The sequence below is a fragment of the Elephantulus edwardii genome, unplaced genomic scaffold (genome assembly GCF_000299155.1).
Source record: "Elephantulus edwardii isolate Elephantulus edwardi_28Jun2011 unplaced genomic scaffold, EleEdw1.0 scaffold00022, whole genome shotgun sequence".
Classification (NCBI taxonomy): domain Eukaryota; kingdom Metazoa; phylum Chordata; class Mammalia; order Macroscelidea; family Macroscelididae; genus Elephantulus; species Elephantulus edwardii.
In genome coordinates this window covers 26151332-26172923 of record NW_006399772.1, presented here as the reverse complement: position 1 = coordinate 26172923, position 21592 = coordinate 26151332, and the positions used below count along the sequence as shown (strand labels likewise).

General features: G+C 41.0%; 1 protein-coding gene and 1 pseudogene across 1 annotated transcript in view; one reads left to right on the top strand and one right to left on the bottom strand.

The window, feature by feature from the left end:
- The window catches only part of CPED1 (cadherin-like and PC-esterase domain containing 1), a 354996-nt gene that overhangs the window by 22918 nt on the left and 310486 nt on the right, over nucleotides 1–21592 (bottom strand). Inside the window, exons 17-21 of the mRNA XM_006882700.1 lie at nucleotides 16082–16218; nucleotides 6285–6505; nucleotides 5926–6027; nucleotides 5454–5541; nucleotides 2388–2534 (exon numbers count right to left, since the gene is read on the bottom strand). Coding sequence (XP_006882762.1) covers nucleotides 2388–2534; nucleotides 5454–5541; nucleotides 5926–6027; nucleotides 6285–6505; nucleotides 16082–16218 — 695 coding nt within the window. The remainder of the gene's footprint in view (nucleotides 1–2387; nucleotides 2535–5453; nucleotides 5542–5925; nucleotides 6028–6284; nucleotides 6506–16081; nucleotides 16219–21592) is intronic.
- LOC102849690 lies at nucleotides 7326–7989 on the top strand (annotated as a pseudogene).

Here is a 21592-nt window from a genome sequence, read left to right as displayed (position 1 = left end):
AGCCGTCCATGGCATATTCAATACTCTTCTCCAGCACACAACTCAAAGGCATCAATTCTTCTATCATCCCTAGTCATTGTCCAACTCTCTGAAGCATAGCAAGCGATGGCAAAGACCATGGCCTGTAGCATTGGTTAAAAGAAGATAACGTGAATATATTCATTTGAGGCAGATAGAAGAAACAATGTAGTATCAATCTTTTAATGCATTTATAAGAACCTGGGGACCAAGATGGATTCTAACAGTTAATAAAGAATTGAGAAAGGATCAAAGGAAACTTTGGTTGTGATTTTACTGGCAAATCCACAAATGACTGCATGTTGGTTTATAAAGGGGGCCAAGTGAGAGAGAATAAATGAATAAGCACTTGATAGGATGATAAAACGAGACTCTTTTCAACTCAGTTTGAACGTCAGCTCCTGAAACCTAGAGGTAATAACCTCATAGTCAAAAGTAACATTCAGATCATTTGTTTTGCAAACCCTTGTCTTATCAGGAGTTGGGGGGTAAAAAGGAAGAAAAATTGATAATTTCTATGTAAGATGTTTTCCAAATGATTTTTGGTCAGCCTGGCCTTTGGGGCGTTGCTTGGCCCATGTTTTAAGTGTAGTAAAGTGGGGCTTCTGGAGCTCAGCTTAGAGGGTTGAATACAGATCACTTGGAGTTTGAGGAGCACAAGAGCTGGTTTGAAGCTCAGTGACTATGGGTAAGATGTAAGACATCAGAGAAAATGTGTGTGAAAGAATGAGGGTAGGAGGGAATGAGTGAAAAGGAGCAGGTGGGGTGAGAGAGCGCCACCTGTAATTGCAGGTGGCAGAGGAAAAGGCACGAATGGGTTTTGTGGAGGTTTTGTTGTTGCTGTTTGTTTTGCTTTTTGTATGTGTGAACCAGTGTTGGCAACTGATTATAACAAGCCTAAAGCTATGAAGGTGCCTTGACAATGGACCTTCCAACAGAGGCCTGGGCAGTTGGATGCCAACTGGCCAAGGAAGAAAACCAGTCATAAGAAAGACATTGGCTCTGGAAAGGGAAGTGTAACTTGCGGGCTCAAGTGGGATACCTCCAAGGAAGAAACCCCCTCCCCAAAAAAGAATTAGGGTTTCACACCCAAACAACACATCTCTAGATTACACCTCTGCCAGTTAAGTTGGACTTTTCTTTTCTGTAGGATTTTTCCTACCTTAATCCAGTCTAGAAAGAGGTAAAGAAGAGTAGGAAAGCAAGAAGTCATAGGAAAGAAGTCCGCTTTGTCCTCCTCCCCGGGTTCCAGCTCTGGTGGTTGGTGTTATGTATCGTCAAGTCAGAACCAACTCAGAGCTGAACCTCCAGGGAGTTTTCAGAGAGAGTGAATCGCACAGGAGGAGACTGCCCATCTTCCTCCCATGGAGGGACTAGTGGATCCAAACCACATGCCTTTGTCTTGTCAGTGCAATTCCTCACCACTGAGCCTCCAGAGCTCCCTTTCCTCTGGAATCTGAGGTAGTATCCTTCCACCAGGTAGCTCACGCTTGCCTCAGACTCAAGAGCTGGAACTAAGTAGCTCGTTGCCTTGTTAACCAAAAGGTCTCCACTTGGTTGAAAGCACCAGAAGCTCTGAGAGAGAACACTGACAATCTCCTCCCATTAAGATTTACACCCTCAGAAACTAAATAAAGGATCACAATGAGTTAGAGTCAACTCAATACAGCGGGCAAAAGCACAGAGATTTTTCAAGCACTCATTTTGTATTCACTATTTTCATGATGTCACAAAGTTTTTCACTGGCTAAATTTTGGAAGGACATCACCAGATCTTTGTTCTTGGATCATTCCTTACAAGTGACAACAATGACCATTATTGTAGAATGAGTATGGGGACCAAGGGTGGGAGAAGGGTGGAAGCAGATGGGTGAGGATATCGGGGGTGGGACAGATTAATCCTGGGGTCATACAATTTGATGAGGGGGTGAGGGAAATGAGAAGGATCTGATGTGAAAAACAATGTACTTGAATTTGTAAATGAAACGAAAATATTTATTAAAAGAAGTGACGACAGCAGAACTTGAACTCACTTACTCTGAAGGACCAATCACCAGAAAGAAGGTGTCATATTTGGTAAAGCGAAGGAGAGAGGGATGGATTCAGAAGCCCCAATAATGGCCTAAACCCAAGAGTCATGTAGAGAGGGCAGGACTTGAAACATTTCATTCCATTAACCATACGGCCTCTTTGAGGCTGAGCCAACTAGAAGGCGACCAACAATGCAACTGTGATGATGAACACATCATTTACTCTCGTCCGTCAGAGCATCTTTCTCATGCAAAAATCAGGCCTACAGCATAATTAAAAACATGGGGAGAAACTTAAAGAAGGTAAAAGCTACAAACCCCAGAAAGCCTGAGCAAATACCTCATGGAAATGACATCCACACTTCCCCTGCAGAAACTCTTTGTATCGTCCCATCGTTATAGTGAAAGTATCAACCACCTCATAGCCGTATTTTTTTGCAGCATCCAGGATAATCAGATTTTCTCTCCACAGGTTCTGTACTTCACTCTGTATTATAAAGCAGAAGAATAAAGACGTTTGCTTTTGTTTATCATCAACAAAGGATTGGTTATGAATTAAAAAGTCAGGCACCATCATATAAACATGTTTTCAAGAGAGACTGGGTATATTGTGAGATAAATAACTTGACAAAGAAATGTTCTACATTTTACTCAAAATATAAAGGTAAGCATTTACATATTGCAATTGTGTCAGAACTGACTCATAACTGATCCTGCAGCAGATTTTCAGAGGCAGCAAATCACATGGGTAGAGATTTCCCATCCTTCTCCTGCAGAGGCGCTGGTGGATTCGAACCATGTGTATTTGGGATTGCAGTGCAATTTCTTACCACGAGGCCATCGGAGCTCCCTATTGTTGTTAGGTGACACTGAGTCAAGTACAACTCATAGAGAACCTATAATCAACAGACCTTAACCCTGTCCTATCCTCTGCCATCTTCACACTTCCTGACACACTAGGGCCCACTGTTACAGTCACTCCATCCATGTGGTCAAGGGTCTGACTTTCCTCTGCCAATCGTCCACCCTTCCAAGAATCGTGTCCCTCTCCAAGGAATAGCCTCACCTAGCAACATCCCCAAAGTATGTGTGAGGTAAAGCCTCATCATCCTTGCCTTCAAAGAGCACTCTAGCTTCACCTTCACCCTTTCTAAGACATATCTGTTTGTTCGTTTGGCCATCCATGGAATGTTCAGTGCTCTTCTCCAACATCACAGCTCAAGGGCATCAATTCTTCTCATCCCTATTCACCTCACTTTAAGGTGCGTCTTAACCATCTTAACCATCTCCTGACCCCAACAGGTTGTTTTTTTCAGTTTTGCAATAGTTGTTCTCCTATTTTTTAACTGGTTTGTATGCTATCATTTATAGACATTGTTTTTCATTTTTGTATATTGTATTTTATACAATCATTCATGTGGCTGGGTTTAGAGGAGGCCATGGCACTAGAGACTAGCAAATATTAGATGCATCTTGGCTGAAAGCAGAGAGTAGCAGAGGAATGTCTATCTGTGTTTCATTGACTATACAGAGGCATTTGTCTATGTGGATCACAACATCCTAGAACACTTAATTGTACTAATGCAAAACCTATACTTGGATCAGGAAACAGTAGTTAGAACAGAGCAAGGAAATACTTCATGGTTCTAGATCAGGAAAGGTGTGTCTCAGGGCTGCATCCTATCTCCATACCTTTTAAATATATATATGCAAAATAGATCATTCAGGAGGCTATATGAAGAGGAATGTGGCATCAGGAGTGGAAGACTCATCAACAATGTGCATTACGCAGATGACACAACTTTGCTTGCTGAAACTGAGGAGGATATGATGTGTTCGCTGTAGAAGGTCAAGGATTGGAGTCTTCAATATAGATTGAAGCTCAACATTAAGAAAACAAAGATTCTCACCACTGGGACAATTGGCAGCTTCATGATAGATGGAGAAGAGACTGAGATTGTTGATAACTTCAGTTTGCTTGGTTTCACAATCAACAATCTTGGCACCAGCAGTCAGGAAAACAAAAGATGAATTACACTGGGAAAATCTGCTGTCAGGGGACCTCTCTAAAGTACTAAAGAGCAACAATGTCCGTCTGTAAACTAAGGCCATGTTCTTCACAGTTACTTGTTATGCATCCTAGAGCTGGACAATAATTAAGGAAGATAAGAAAATTTGAATAAACCATTAACTTCACATGATGGGTTTAATTTTGTATCCAGCCTTTGTTGTTGTTGTTGTGTGCTGTTGGGTTAGAACCAACCCATATCTGATTCTCCAGTGGGGTTTCAGAAGTAGTAGATTGTACAGGAGACTGCCTATAATCCTTCTGAGGTGGATTTGACCTCCATGCCTTTGGAATTGCAGTGCAGGTTCTTACCACTAGGCTCTCCAGCCTTTAAGGATGTAGAAAATATTAAGGGTGGGGAAGAGAATACTCAATGTACAATTTCTCTTGTATTTCACCCATTTCATTTATTTTCTTATAGTTTAGTAAATCATCCATTCTTCTGTAAATCCAAGATATGTACAATAGATTTTTTGATTGACTATGGTCTCCTTAAAAGGCGCATTGCCATGGGAAAGTCTGTTGTTAGGGACCTCTCCAAAGTACTGAAGAGCAATGGTGTCTCTCTGGAGACTAAGGTGCGTCTGATACAGGCTATGGTCTTCCCAATCACTTGTTATGCATCAGAGAGTTGGACAATGACCAAGGAAGATAGAAGGAGAATTGATGCCTTTGAGCTGTGGTGCTGGAGAAGAGTATTGAGAATACCATGGACTGCTAGGAAAACAAACAGATTTGTCCTGGAAAGGGTTAAACCGGGTAGCTCCTTGGAGGCAAGGATTCTGAGGCTCCATCTAACTCTGGACGTGCTGTGAGGAGAGACCGGTCCTTGGAGAGGGACATCATGCTTGGGAGGGTGGAGGGACAGCGCAGGAGAGGAAGGCCCTCTATGAGGTGGATTGATTCAGTGACTGGGATAATTGGGATGGGAGTGTCAGAGACGGTGCGATTGGCACAGGACAGAGCGGAGTTTAGGGCTGTTGTACATAGGTTCGCTATTAGTCGCAGGCGACTCGACGGCACATAACAACAACAATGGTCTCCTGGTCTCAGAAATTATTGATGTGAAATCATAATCCTTAAGTATATTATCTCATTTTACATGTAGAATGAGTCAGTCAATAATTGCCTTGTAATCAGAACAGATTCATAGCTGACCTTCTAGGTGGTTCTGAGAAATCACAAGAGAGGAGCTATCCCATCTTTCTGTTGAGCAGCAGCTAGTCGACCCAAACTGCCTATGATCAGTTAACAGTGCAACTCCCTACTCACTAGGCTACCAGCAGAGATTCTCATAGGATCCACATAGTTCATACATCTCAGAGGAAACGGGGTTACCTGAGTTAAAAAATGCACGCCATCCACTGGAAGATGAAATCCAATTCCTAGTGTTTTGATGATCACCAGGATATTGAGTAAGTTTTCCCTGGATGAAACAATAAGAATTATAAAATGATAGACTTATACTCTTCTAGATTGACACAAACTAATGTGGTAGAATTATTTTCATATATGTTAGCTGGCATATAGGACTAAACTTCCATTTTAAAGACTTGATGCAGATTGGTGTTGATTTTTTGTCAGTAGAACTGTTTGATCTGTTGTAAACTCAATTTGGAGATGAACCATATTATAATTAGATATTAAAATACTTTTACTATTTTTTCCTAAACTTTAAGAACTTCCTTCCAAATGCCTACTTATTCTATGTATGAAGTCTTGATAAAGTCAGTCACATCAAGAGTGCCTTTCAAGACAGAGAAACAAAACTACTGGACAACTAAAGACAAAGGCTGCTACAGACACTTACCTCTTCAAAACCTTGTGAATAATTTGCAGGTGGTTAGAATTAAGCCACTGAACACCACCAACAACCAATACAGTCTGGCCTGTGTTCTCTAGGGGACGTGATCTGAAATCCAGAAAGAAAAACAACACATGTTGTCTTAACACAGATGGTAAACATTTTAAATGCATTGCCTCATATTTCATTGAACCATATCTGGCATCCTGATCATAGGGTCTCTTTGTCATTTCCAGCTCATTTTCAGCCGCATTACTTGGTTTCTAAGCTTTTCAGCACACTGGATATATAGTGAACAATTAGGACTGCTGGTAAAACATCAGTGCATTGTGGCATTGTGCCATTCATAATAGTTCTATTTGTACCTTTGTAAGAGATGTTCAAGTGCTTTTTCAAATGTTGGTCTCAATGACGGACTTATCCAGAACTGTGGATAGTAGGAATAACTGATCAAAGTCTTGCCACCATTGACGTTATGATAGAATTTAGTGCCGTGCACCTTTTGCCATTCCTGTAGTGTTTCATTCAGTCTTTCAATCAGATAGTACATTATCCCCCTGTTGGTTGAGTCTCCAATGAAAAGAATCTATAAATTAAAGAAAAGAAACACACTTTGCTTTCATTGCACAGTATGCAGGATAATCTGAAAGAACTGTTTTAATAATTTTCAAAATTTAATTTATTTAAAATTTATTTATTTAATTTTAATACTTTTCAAACTAGAAATGACACTGATTATACTCTCCTCCACACCGAGTCATTTTCCTCTCTTCCTTGTTCAAAGCAATAACATTATCGGCTCACCCACTGACTCATGTTCAAAGTTCTTTTGCTTCATGGAATTTTTTTAAATTGCTGATTATCATTCTCTTTCTCATGCAATCAGCTTACACCTTTTAGTGAATGACAGATGTGAAGCATTGTTATATTACTAGGACGTTAACATTTTCCTACTGCGGTCTTTATATATTATAGCTGAGGGAACTGGGGACCATCCAGATTAGGCAGCTCAATGGAAATATTATCACAATTTGAAAAAAGATACACATGACTAGAACCTGATTACCTGAGCATCAGCTCATACAGGTACAGCCCAACGCCAGTTTCACTCTAAATCTCACATTCATCACCTCCTCTCTAGTCCCACCACCGCCTCTGCTTCACATTCTCACTGTATAAGTTATGCAGTTATAGTATTGCCACCATGGGTCTTTCTCCATTCCACCCTGCATGCATGCTCATAAATCTTTATTGAACTGCTCCTGGCGGCAGAAGCTTGGGCGCAGTACGGTGGTGATTGAGCGAGCCTGGCGGGCGGGTGCCGAGCTCTGGCCCGGCCTCCAGGTGCCCCCTGGGCTCCGCACTCCTAATGCTTCGCGGGTGTTGAGCCCTTCCTGGCCGGGACAATGGGGAAGTATTTCCTGGGCCAGAGCGTGCTCCGGAGTTCCTGGGACCACGTGTTCGCCGCCTTCTGGCAGCGGGACCCGAATCCCTACAGCAAACATGTCTTGACGGAAGACATAGTACACCGGGAGGTTACCCCTGACCAGAAACTCCTGTCCCGGAGACTCCCGACCAAGACCAACAGGATGCTGCTCTGGGCTGAGCGATTGTTTCCTGCCAATGTTGCTCACTCGGTGTACATCCTGGAGGACTCTATTGCGGACCCACAGAATCAGACCATGACCACCTCCACCTGGAACATCAACCATGCCCGGCTGACAGTGGTGGAGGAACTGCTGTGTTTACTGTGCGAACTCTCATAACAGTGGTTAGACCGAAATCCGCTGAGAAGTCTGGGTCTCCTCTAGCTTGTTTGGTGTCTCCAGAGCGGTCCAGGAATTGGGTCTGGCTCGATTTAAAAGCAATGTGACCAAGACTATGAAGGGTTTTGAATACATCTTGGCCAAGCTACAAGGTGAAGCCCCTTCTAAGACACTTGTTGGAACTGCCAAGGAAGCCAAGGAAAAGGCAAAAGAGACAGCACTGGCAGCTACAGAGAGGGCCAAGGACCTCGCCAGCAAGGCAGCCACCAAGAAATAGCAGCAGCAGCAGCAACAATTTGTGTAGCCATCATCAGCCCTCCACAACCCTTCTACCACCACCATCGCACAGCAGACAACCCAGCTCCAACCCCCTAGCCCCAGTGTGCTCTCTTGTTAAAAATCAACATCCAGCTCTATTTCTTGCCTAAGAGATAGGCTAGGGCAAGGGGTAAGGGTCTTGTTTGGCATCTACAGAACAGCAAGGATGTCATCCATGGTCTGTGCTGACTCTGCATGTTCCTCCCATTTGGCAGCTGAGGCACAGAGAGGCACAGACTTGCCCGGGTCAGTGTGCAAGTGAAGAGGGAAATGCTAGACTGTAAGCTCCGTGAGGGCAGAGATCTGTTTGCCCTCTGATGTGTCCCAAGTAATTGGAATAATATCTAGTACGTAATCAGCACTCAATAAATAACTTGACTTCAGTTAGTAAAAAAAAAAAATCTTTATTGAACTGAATAACAAAAGTTCTTACTTAAAAACAAAACACTGCTGTGTCTGTTCAATACACAGAAACTGAAAGATCAGAGAAAAACTGTTTCATAGGATTTCCAAGGTTGAAATTTTTACAGGGAGCTCAAATGGCTTAGGAGTAAGGAGCTGCACTGCCAATCCAAAAGTATGTGGTTCGAATTCACTTGCCGCTCTGCAGGAGAAAGAGAGGCAATCTTCTTCCCTGCCATTTACTGCCTCTTAGGTCTTGGTCTCGCTCCAACTATGAGTCAGTTCTGACAACAGTCTTTATAGAACAGTTTGTCACATTTTCCTGTTGTGGAGTTCGGATTGCCAACCTCTGTGTTATCAACCAAATGCTAAACTATTGTACTACCAGAGCTTCTCAGACTATATGTACATCACATTGGTTTCTATTTATGTAGGCCAGTGATTACCAGATTAAGCACTGGTTCAATATTATCCAGTAATAATGTTAATTTTATTTTGGGTGCCTGGAGCAACTCTATCCCAAAGGTTGAATCCCATTGAATCCCATTTTCCCAGGCAACCTCTCATTTTTGACAGTGTGATGTAGAGAGGTGAGCCTGCTTCACTGGGGAGAGCTCTGGAGAGGAACAGAACTGTCTGTGTGTGTGGGATGCCTCATAAAAAGCTCGGTCTCAGCTCATCAGCCAAAGGCCAAGGTGTATTTGGAAGAGATTTGCATCTGTTCTGTTCTCGAGGCCCCATAAATAATGTGAATCAAAGGTATATCCCACTCTTTTTCATACTGTCATACACCTGTGGACTTAGAATAATACATCAAGTTCCTAGACTGTACTAAAGCTTGGAAGATAGTAAAAATCATCATAGAAGTATTTCACTATCTTTTTAACAAATTTCAACTTTTTTTTTATACATTTATGGCCTAGTATAAGAAGCTGTGTTGCCAAAAGGACAAATACTGCATGGTTTCACTATTGTAGAAAGTGACTGACATCAGGGTTGGGGCAAGACTGAGAAAAACTGGATAGATTATGTATACTGAATTAAAATAGATGAGGGAGAGAATAGTTTAAAAGTGCTATATGATAGCATATTATGATTTTCACAGGAATCCAGAATTAAGATTGCATTGTGGAGTGCATTTGGAGCAGGAGGGGTAGGGGCCGGGTCAGGGGAACTGTATACCAGTGAAGAAGTTTATCTTTTGCTTTTCAAAAACAGGAGTGAACTGGGGGAAGGCGGCTAAAGAAAAAAGTGCAACAACGAATAAATGAAAATCCAAAATATCTGTAAATGTCCATTAAATTTAATAAAGTTTTTTAAAAAACCAACACACACACACACACACACACACATACACACACGTAGCTGTGTTGCTAACCTAAAGGTATATGGTTCAACTCCTCTAGCTGCTCCTTAGGAGAAAGATGTGCAATCTCCACCCATGCAATTTACTGTCTCTAAAAACCCAGGGGATGGTCAGCTACGAGTCAGTTTCTACTCAATGGTGTAGAACAACAACCTTGTGTTAGTTGGGACAGGCTAAATGATCACATGACTAGAGACACTTAAATACACGCCCACTGCTGATGAGTTGATTGCAATTCATGATAACCCTCCACCCAATTTCCAAGGCTGTTAATCTTTCTGAGAGGAGACTATTTATCTTTAAAAGAGCAAGTGATGGGTTTAAATCACTGAACCTTCATTTAGAAGATGAACAACAATACACATTAATAATAGAGATACATAAGGAAGGATACAAATCTTGTTTCAATTTATAACAAAGCATTTTCTAGGTAAAATGTTGTATAGTTTAATGGCATGGCTTCTATTGATGTACTTTACTGAAAGTGTCTATAAATAGGACCCGAATTGTTCTTCTGGACCGAATACAGATGTCAGATTAATAGTCAGGTAAGGTATTCTCAAACCTATGAAATCTAGCAAAGAAAAAAAAGAGAGAAAGTAATTAAACAAAATCACCTGGACAGGTATCTTCTCAGCACCAGGAATGAAATGATTTGTCTATATTGCCAGTCTGTCTGGACCATTCATTTTTTATTCAGGGGTGAAGGGGAGCATCCTGGGAAAGTGAGGCACTCCCCTTTCCTTTCGCCACCCCACATGTAGTGAAACTGACAGGCAACAATTAATTGTGTAACCATACTGGAATTCACATATTAGTCAGAGCATATTATTATAAATTAGCCAGACTTCAAAATTTGAACACCTTGAAGTCTCATACACTACTTAACTTGAAAACATTACTTAAAAATTTAAGTTACATTTCCTGTTTTAACAGCTGACTCTTAAGTACTTTCAGAAAATACTGCCCTTTTACATTTCCTGTTCTTAATTGCATGCTCCTCACAGATATTTTATTGCTGGCTTAAATTATGAGCTATGTTTTCAACTGGCAAACAAAACATGCACTTGTCTAACTCAGTTGGGTCAAATTCTGGAGTCTTTTCAATTGCAGATTTGAGGATCATATCTGTGAATGGTTTCCTGTGTATTTCACTGTGTTTATATGATACGTGCTATGCTTTGAAAAATTCTTGCAAATGCTCCATGGGGAGTTTAAGTAAGAAGGGAGCATCTACTTAGAGTAATGTGGACAAGTATAAGTGAGATCAGCCGGTTTTTTTCAGTTGATTGACTAAAAAGTTCAAGCAAAGTAATCAAGGCTCTTGATGATACATGTCTGATCACAAATGCCTCCAAGCCAAAGAATTCATATTCGGATAGGTTTAGAATTCATAAGGGATCCCACACATAAATAAATCTGTCATATAAAAGGACATTCAACATATAAATGGCCACTACAAATGCTCTGATTCACCTTTTTCTTCCAGTGGCCAGTCTTCTGTTCATGTAGCTGAAATTAAGGTATAAAATGAGAAGGTACAATCAATACAAAGTCTCTCAGTGGTGCAGATAGCTAAGAACCTCAGCTGCTAACTGAAAGTTTGAAATCTTGGGGTTTGTGTAAACTCAGATGTTAAAAATCAGCCAAAAAAGCCACTAAGGTTTACAGTTAAACACAAGCGATCCAAGTGTGTTAGACTTCTTGGTAACTGTTTTGTTGTTTGTTTGTTTTGAAAAGTCTTGATCACATGCCATTGAGTGCAGCATGTTGCTACTAAAAAAGTGACAGGAAATTGGCTTCTTTTCAAGTCTCAGCTGATGTGTTTCTTCTTCTTCATTCCCTAGGCTTTACTTCCAGATATAATTTTGTATTCATCAATGTCAAACAGTAATGAAATGACGTAGAAGACCTGACTAACAGAAAGAAATTCAACCCAGAGACATGTCCACATGAAGATTTTAAAGTGAGGAAAAGGCCACTTGAAGATCTAACTGTCCAGTGACTCTCACAGGCACAGTCAGAATCTGTGGCATTTATAATTTGATTCTTTGGAGAAAATTAACGTAGTTTAACACTCTCCCAAAGCTGAGTTTTGCTTAGTAGGATTTAAAATGAAATATATTTTTAAAAGCATGATGCTTATGTTATTTTCCTGTCTATTTTTCTAATGTTATTGTTGTTTTTTCGCTTTTGAGTCACCTGTGATTCATAGTGACCCTACGTACAACAGGTCTGAAGCCTGCTCCGTCTTCTGCTCTGTCTTGAGCCAGAGACACTGACTCTGACACACCTACTCCCATTGTCCCAGTTACTGCATCAATCCATCTCATCTGGGGTCTTCCTTTCCTGTTCTGTCCTTCCACCCTTCCAAGGATAGGTCCCTCCTGGCCAAGTGCCCGAAATATGTGAGATGGAGCTTCACAATTCTTGTCTCCAGAGAGAAAGTCGGTTTCACCATCTTCAGAACAGACCTGTTTGTTCTCTTGGCAATCCATGGTATGTTCAATACTCTTCTCCAGCACCACAACTCAAAGGCATCAATTCTTCACCACAACTCAAAGGCATCAATTCTTCATCATCCTTAATCACTGTCCAGCTCTCCGATGTACAGGAAATAACTGTCAAGACCATGACCTACCATTTGCTTGATTTTGGAATAGAATGGAAATCCTAGGATGGAGATTTAATGTTCCAAGTAATGAAAATAAAAGCTCTGGCATTGTCTATAGGGAGCTGCTAATCCAAAGGGTAGAGCTCTCTGGTCATTCAAATCCACCAGTTTTTTTAAAAAACTGAGTGTCATTCTGTGATTGGAATTATGGAATTTACACAAGTGTCTGTGTGTGATATATGAATTTACCAGACCATGCACTATCAAATCCTATGATTTGGAATGTGTCTGTCTTTGGTCTGCCTTCACTTGCATTCCTAATGTCTCTGTCCTAATCTTGCCTTACACAACTTTTAAAAAGAACATTTTCAGCTTGTCAATCAAAGAAAATACCTCGTAAGAAGGAAAATAATATAACAATAATCTCTTCACCTTTTACCGCTTAGGGAAGTCACACGTGTCATAGGCTCAGAAAACTCTTGCTATCATTCACTCTTCTCCAAACCCTTCCAAGTATGCAGACTCTTAGCAGTTACTTCCAGAAATCTTCTGAGTAGGAAGTATGTTTGTAAGGAACTCTAACAGTGTGAGTATGTATGCAGCTGTTAAACGATTGTTGTTGTTGTAGTTGTGTGTTGTTGAGTCAGAACTGACCTCACAACTGACCCTCCAGGGGGTTTTCAGAAGCAGTAAATCACCCAGGAGGAGACCGCTCATTGTCTCCTACAGAGAATCTTGTGGACTTGAACTGTCTACCTCTGCACTGGCAGTGCAATGCCTCACCTACCTTACCTCCTTACCTTGCTAAGCCAGCAAAGCTCTCTAAACAAAAGGTTAGTCGTTCAAAACCCCCCAGTGGCTTTATGGAGAAAGCCCTGATGATCCACTTCTAGACAGATTACATCCTAACAAAACCTATGGGACATTCTACTCTGTCACATGAGATTGCGAGGAGCTAAAATAAATTCATAGTATGTAACAACTACTAGAACAAGGAATATGTTTGCATGTATGTATAAGTTCCTATATTGGTGAATTGTGCAATACTTTATTGGCCCTCTCAATGCTGCATGTTGACATTTTCTCATTGAACAGCCTCTAGCATCCGCTAGAACCCTCCCTAGCATCTGTTTCCTCTTCCCCCAGCCAGGCTCCATATAGCTGTGGTGTGATCACTCTAATTCTTGTTGGGCCACTCTGCTGAAAGTACTCCTCCACTGTTCCTATAATAAATTAGCATTTTGGTTAAGAAATGTGACTCGGTAAGGCAACTACTAGTGTTCTGGAAAATCTGGGGTTTTGAGCATGCAGACTTGACTTTGCGGATGTCTCTGGATGGGGTGCAGGGGTGGGGGAGGGGCTGAGGTAGAGAGCTAAGAGAAGCCTTTGGGTTGGGTCTGACTCAGAGCTACTCTCCCTCAGGTTTCACATAAGAGGAGAGCGCTCATCTTTATTACATGGAGCTTCTGGTGGATTTCAACTACAGGAGACGCATAGCTTTTGGGTCAGCATTGCAGCTTGCTAAGCAGAAATACACTGTAACACAAAGGTAGACAGTCTAAGTCTACCCCGTGCTCCTCGAGAAAAAGATGGAAAATCTCCCATGTGATTTACAGCCTCTGAAAATCTTACGGAGGGTCAGCTCTGAGGTACGATGGTCAGGAGAAGCCACGACTTTGTTTTGAAACTTAGCAAGATCATATCTCAATTGCTAACAGAAAAGGCAAAAAGATGTTAGAAATCTTTCTTATTCATTATCCGTAAAGTTGCTACTACTTAGACTTGACCTAAAACTAATCAAGAGTGAAGATCACTAGCTTTTAAAAAATTTGTATTTTATATGGGTTTGCTTACGAAGTTCGTATACATTGTGTTCCACACTATCCTTCATTCACATTGTGTTTTATACATTCCCATTCATCATGTTTTATAAAATTAACTGCCATTGAACTATGCTCACTGTTATCGCTGTCTTTCCAGATCCCCACCAAATTAGTTTTTAAATAAAGTTCGTGCTCTTCACCATATGTTTAAGGCTGGATTATATATGTTTCTTATTATTTTAACATTGAGGAAAACAAGTCTGAGAAACAATGTTTTATATCCAAAGCCATGATATTTAGCGTTGAGTTTAAATTAACACCTTTTGCCTTTTAGATTAACAGAATATCACATCATTTTAGAATTTTCCTAATTCCTCCAAATTGAGGTCAGAAAGGTATCCTGAAAGGGTTTCAAAAGTCCTGACGGCTATTTCAACAATTATTTTCTTTGTTTCTAGTCCTGTGTTTTCAGACTATCAAAGGTGGACTGTCCAATTCGGTGGACAAAAATGCCTAAGCAGTTACCACTCATATGTTTAACGATTATGGTCTAATTTCGCCATCTCTCTGATAATTATTTTTATTAGTATAATATGTATATAATCTCTACCTCACTGAAGTGTGATAAATTAATAAGATTTTAGTTTATTAGTTTACACAACAAATACTATTTAAGTAATCCTTAAAAATTGAAAGGATGCTCTGGTGGCATAGTTGCATAGGAATTGTGCTGCTAGCTCAAAGGCCCCTCTCTCCGGAAGTTCGAATCCACCAGACTCTTTGGAAGAGAGATGGACACTTTCCAGCTGTGTGATTTACACCCAGAAACCCAGGGGAGGGTCAGCTATGAGTTAAGAGTTACATATAAAACCTGTGAAATTCTACAGCAACTTGGACCTACTTCCTGCCATTGTTGCTTGATCTTCACAGACACACTATCTCTTCAGTCTTGTAAATGAAAGAATTTGTCTTGAATTCATCCTGGGAGTGTCCAGCCTCCTGCTGTGCGTCTCACCCTCTCCCATGCTCAATAAACTATTTGCTACCGTGCTACCAGTAAAAACATCATGCATTCAGGCCCTTTCTTTATGCATCAATAGTATTTTTTTTTTAAGCAAACAATCCTGAAATGAGACGTGACCATATATGAGAGCTGACAACAGATTACAGGTAATCGTCCATCTCATATAAAAAGAAAATCTGGGTAAGGGTTACTTACTTCATATTAACCAAGCATCCCAGTCTACTGCCCACCGCATACGTCCAAGAGCTCTGCCGGACTCTACCTAGTCAGAGCAAGCCTAGCAAGGAGACACTGCATTTCCAAGAAACCGCTTTTAGTAGCCTCACTAAGGGGAAAGCCAGTCTAGTGAGGTCCATGCGAGGCCTGCCTGGGGTGCGAGAGAAGAGCAGGGAGTTAGTGTGAGAACAGTGCCATGCATGTGGTCAGCTCTAGATGAAGAGAGTCTTGCATGCCGGGACGTTTGGATCCCTGCGCCTGGTTTACCAGCAGATCCTGCTGAAGCTACAATCCATGCGCCCAGCTGCTCGGAGCTGCCAACTGTCAGCTGGCGTGGCAAGCTCCACATATTTGTGCTGAGAAAACAGCATGGAATTGGGTTAGCACAGACCACGACTTTAATATCCTCCATCTGACAGAGAGACTTAATTTAGAAATCAAGGACTAATTCTGAGCAAGAGTTGTTAAGGGCCATCTATGGTAACATCCACATGTGATTCAAAAGCCGGGTTGCCTTCCTCCACTTGTCCTGTGTAGAGTACACGAGCAGGGATTCGTCCAGCAGCTACGACTGGCCTTTTGTGCTGCAGGAGGCCTGCGTCTCAGGCTTCTCCCACTGGTTACAGGACTCACCTTCCTTCCTCCCAGGCACTGCTGAAGCTGAGGCTTCGTCAGGATGCCATATTGACAGCCGTGGGGTTGCCAAGTGATTTCTCTCCAGTCACAGGTCCTGTTGTCGGAACAACTAAGGCAAGGCACAATCCACTGCCCTGGAACAGAGGGCAAACTGTTCTCAGCGGCCAGTTTCTACTGGTGAAATAAACCTGCAAGTCCATTGAGAAGTCAGCGAGAGTACAGCGTTATGGTAGTGAAAGTGAGGAGGCCATTCCTCTCTCCGAGTCTGGTGGAGGGAGGCACGGCCTCCTGCCAACCACGGAGGATAACAACATGTAGTTATGTTCTGAAATAACGTGGTTCACAATGAAATCAAAGGATTCTGGTCCTTGTGGCACTATTCACATTGAATATCCTACAAACATATACTTACAAATAAATTATATGACAGATCATGGTTTACTCTCAAACAGCCCATTAGGCAATTCAATAGAACCACAGAGAGAGTCAAGTCAACTGCACTCATTGCTGCTGATTTGAAACCTTCCATTGCGTTTCTGAGGCGACAGCTCGCACAAGAGGAGAGTGCGCATCTTTCTCCTGTGGAACTGCCACTGGTTTCGAACCACCAGAAAGGAGTAACCTCTGGATTAGCAGCTCAGCTCCCTATGAACCACGTCACTAAAGCTCACAGAACGCTTGGCAGTTACTAAAGATAGGTGATTGGTTCCCACAATTTATTATTAACATAACACTTGCTTCAGTCACATATGAAAGTGTCCATATAGTCCTTGCCTTCAAAAGACTGACCATTTAAGAAAATGAATTAAATCATCTGATCATTTTTTCTTTTGAAGACTCCTTTTTGCGTCCTCATTTTGGATGGGTATCCTGTTGACTTGACTCTCTAACTGTGTGAACAACAGTGTATTAAGTGCTACGTGGCATGTGTACTGTCTGTACAGTTAGGGTGAGAATTGAGTGGGGGGGGGGATGCGTGTAAAGGACTGGCAGGGTCACACTGTTAAATTCATCTTGGTTATCAGAAGTAGAGTGCAGCCAAAATGTAGGTCACAATATTAGCAAATGCTTGTAGGCAAGTGGACATTCTCTAGTATATCTATGGTCATCTCTACTTTCTGCAAGCAAGATTGTATCATCTGCATAATGTACATTGTTGCTTCTTAAATGATTAGGCATGTAGAAAGGCTATCATCCTGATGCATATCTTTTCTGATTGTAAATCATGTAGTGTTCTCTTGTTCTGTTCACACAAACTGCTTCTTCGTTCAGTTATAGGATGCATATGAGCAGAATTAAGTGTTTAGGATTCCAGTTATTTTCAATATTAGACATAATTTGTATGATCTACACAGTCAAATTCCTTTGCACAAGCAACAAAACACAAGTAAATATCTTTCTGGTATTCTTGCCTTTTCACCATGATCCTTCTGATATCAGCAATAATATCCCTGGTGCCATGGCCTCTTCTAAACTGAGCTTAACCTTCTGGCAATTATTTTTCAATGTACTGTTCTGGCGATTTAAAAATAATCTTCAGCAAGTTTTTGCATACATGCTATACTTGTGATATTGTTAGATAATTCCTACATTCTATTGTATTACCTTTTTTCTTTTTTGTCAAAAGGGAACAAATATGGATCAATTCTAGTCAGTTGACAAGGTAGCACATAGTGGAGAAGAATTCCTAACAGCTAGTCTTCAAGAAGCTAAAAGAAAGGTAGAAAGAAAACATATATGTCTCCAGAAACTCTATGAACTTTGATAAATGTCAATGGTTGTAGAGGAGCTTCAGGCCTTTTGTTTGTAGGGTCGCTATGAGTCATGCTCGACTTGAAGGCAATCAACAACAACAGACACACACACACATATGGAGACTAAGGTGTATCTGATACAGGCCATGGTCTTTGCAATCACTTGTTATGCATCAGAGAATTGGACAATGACTAGGGAGGATAGAAGGAGAATTGATGCCTTTGAGCTGTGGTGCTGGAGAAAAGTATTGAATGTACCCCGGACTGCCAAGAAAACAAACAGATTCATCCTGGAGAGGGTTAAACCAGGCTGCTCCTTGGAGGCAAGGATTCTGGGGCTTCATCTGACATACTTTGGACATGTTGTAAGGAGGGACAGGTCCTTGGAGAGAGACATCATGCTTGTGAGGGTGGAGGGACAGCATAGGAGGGGAAGACCCTGTATGAGTTGGATTGATTCAGTGACTGGGGTAATCAGGATGGGTGTGTCAGAGGCAGTGCAATTGGCACAGGATAGAGCAGGGTTTAGGGCTGTTGTACATAGGGTCACTATGAGTTGCAAACAACTCGTTGGCACACAACAACAACAACATATATCTCAGTATATATACTATCTATCTATCTTTTCAACAGAATGTGGAAATTATTGAACAATATCACTAATGTCTATGTAATCTACATCATGCTGAAGATTCTCCAGAAACAACTGAAACACTACACTGACAGAAAACTACTAGAAATATGATCTTTCCTGGAAGCAAAGAGTACCAGAAGAATGTCTATTTGTGTCTTATTGACTATGCAAAGGTATTTGACTGTGTGGATCACAACAAATTGTGGTTAATCTTGAAAAGAATGGGAATCCCAGAATACTTGATTTTGCTCATGAGAAGCCTATACTAGGACTAGGAAGCAGTCTTCCAAGCAAAGCAAGAAAACACTGCATAGTTCAAAATCAAGAAAGAAGTGCATCAGGGATATGTCCTTTCTCCATACCTTTTCAATCTAGATGCATGACAGATCATTCGGGAGACTGGATTTTATGAGGAGGAATTTGGCATTAGGATTGGTGGAACACTCATGAACAACATACATTATGCAGATGATACAACCTTACTTGACACAACTGAGGAGTACCTGAAGTGCTTGTTGCAGAAGGACAAGAACTATAGTCTTTTATATGGATTACATCTCAACGTAAAGAAAACCAAGATTCTCACCACCAGGTCAATTGGCAGGATCATGATGGAGACAAGATTGAGATTGTTAACAATTTAATCTTGCGTGGATCCACAATAAACACTCTTGGCACCAGCAGTCAGGAAATCAAAAGATGAGTTGCATTGGGAAAGCTTTGTCAGGGACCTCTTCAGAGTTCTGAAGAGCTCAGACTGGAGACTAAGGTGTACCTGATCCAGGCCATGGTCTTCGCAATTACTTGCTATGCATCAGAGAGTTGGACAATGAGTAAGCATGACAGAAGAAGAACCGATGCCTTTGAATTGAGTTGCTGAAAGAGTATCAACCATACGGTGGACTGCCAAGGGAACAGACAGGATTGTCCTGGAGAGGATGAAACCAGGTTGTTCCTTGAAAGAAAGGATTTTGAATCTCTGTCTCATGTACTTTGGGCATATTGTCATGAGGGACTATTCCTTGTGTACGAACATCATGCTTGGAAGGGTAGAGGGTCAATGCAGGAGAGGAAGACCCTGGATCAGATGGGTTGACATATTGACTGTAGTACTGGGACAATGACATTGACTCAGAATAGGGCAGGGTTCAAAGCTATTCCTTATAGTGTCACTTTGAGTCTTAGTCAACTTGATGCCACATAACAACAACAACATCATATGAATTCCTTGGTAGTACCAATTGTTGGTAAGCTGAGCAAACTATTTAAGGAACTGGTCTGTATGCAGAAGAGTGTGACATCAGGATTAGAAGAGGACTTAACAACAGCCTGTATTATTCAGACTCAGCTACAAATGCTGTGGCTGCCAGTTGGTATTTCCAGGAGTTACAATGCACTTGGTAGTAACTAGCAACAAACATATATAAATATATGTTGTTGTTATGTTCTGTTGAATTGAAACTAACTCATAGTTGGCCCTCCAGTGGGTCTTTGGTCTCAACAATTTATGTACAATTTAATTCTGTTCATTGGTCTCTCTTTTCAGGTGGCCAAATGATACAAATTGATAAACACACTGGTGCTAACAAAAGGACAGTATTCCAAAGCGGCCAGCACCTTTACGGGAGAAAGACATGACAGTCCACTTCCGTAATGCTGCAGCCTCGGAAACACCACGAGGCAGATCTTCTCTGTCTTACTGGGTTGCTTTACATTGGGATTGATTCAACAACACACAAAAACCATGGGGTTCATTTTGGTTCCACCAGAGTGTAAACTTCAGTAGAGTAGGGAATGCACCTAATACATAGAATAATCTCACCGCTTAACGCAGTTTTAGTACACAGTAGTGCATAGGTAGGTAGATGATGAATTTTCTCTTAGCTTTAATGTCTGTAAGTATAAAATCAAACTGAAATGAAATGCCTTGTTCTTGTGTAGGAATTGACTTACTGCTGACCCTCCAAGTGTATTTTCAAGAGGCTCTAAATCACACAGGAGGATATTGTCCATCGTTTTTCCACAGAGCCACTTGTAATTCACAGTGCAAATCCCTACAGACGCCCCCACTAAAGCGCCCTCGAATAAAATATAGATAATATTCACCTCACAGGGCTGTGAATTGCTCCCTGGCCACTTACTCTTCAGGGAAAGAAAAAAAGTCGACAATTACATGCAAAAATATTCAAATGTGAGTGAAACTGGTTTTGAGGCATGAAATAATATGCACATAAAAAGGAAGCCTGAGTCTCTTGGAAAACTTTATCTGAATGGTTCATACCACTATATATTTGTACAGTCATAACTCTTTGTATTGCATGACAATGCCTTTTACTTATTGTAAGCTAGTATGTACTATTTGAAATAGGCATCTGTGTAACATCTGCAGGATTGGGGCTTCTTGACATTTTAAAAGAAACCAGCTAGTAATGAAAATTCTCAAACAAGAAGAACATAAATTCTGTGTTATATATTTAAACACTGAATGAAACAATACCATGTTTCTGAGATAAAGTATGGCATATGTTTTTAGGAATACAGTATTGAGGAATGAAACTGCTTTGGGGAGAAGTTATTTGATTTATAATTGAAACTCTATATTTAGTGCAAACTTGATTTCAGTAATTCAAGTGGATTAAATTGGATGATACAATGGGGAAAAGAATTTAAATCTGGGACTCAGAGCTACATTTCAAATGATATGACTAATGTTTGGTTCTATAATGCTATTAAAGAAAGTATATTTTTATTTTAGAAGAAAATAATTCATTATGCATATTTTTTCCTTTTTTTCTTTTCTTGATGTGTACTGTCAAGTTGGATCTGACTGGCATAGGAAGAGATTGCCCCTCCTTCTCCAGCAGGGCCTCTGGTGGATTATGTATATCTATTTTTAATACTGTTCATTATTTGTATATCATAAACGATAAAATGACCTGGAGCTCTGGTGGCCTAATGGCAAGAAGCTACACTGCAATCCCAAAGGTGCACAGTTCAAATCCCCCAGATGCTCTGCTGGAGAAGGAGGGATAATCTCCTCTTGTAGCAGTCAGAACTGATTTGATGGTTGTTGTTGTTATGTGCCGTCGAGTCGCCTGCCACTCATAGCGACCCTATGTA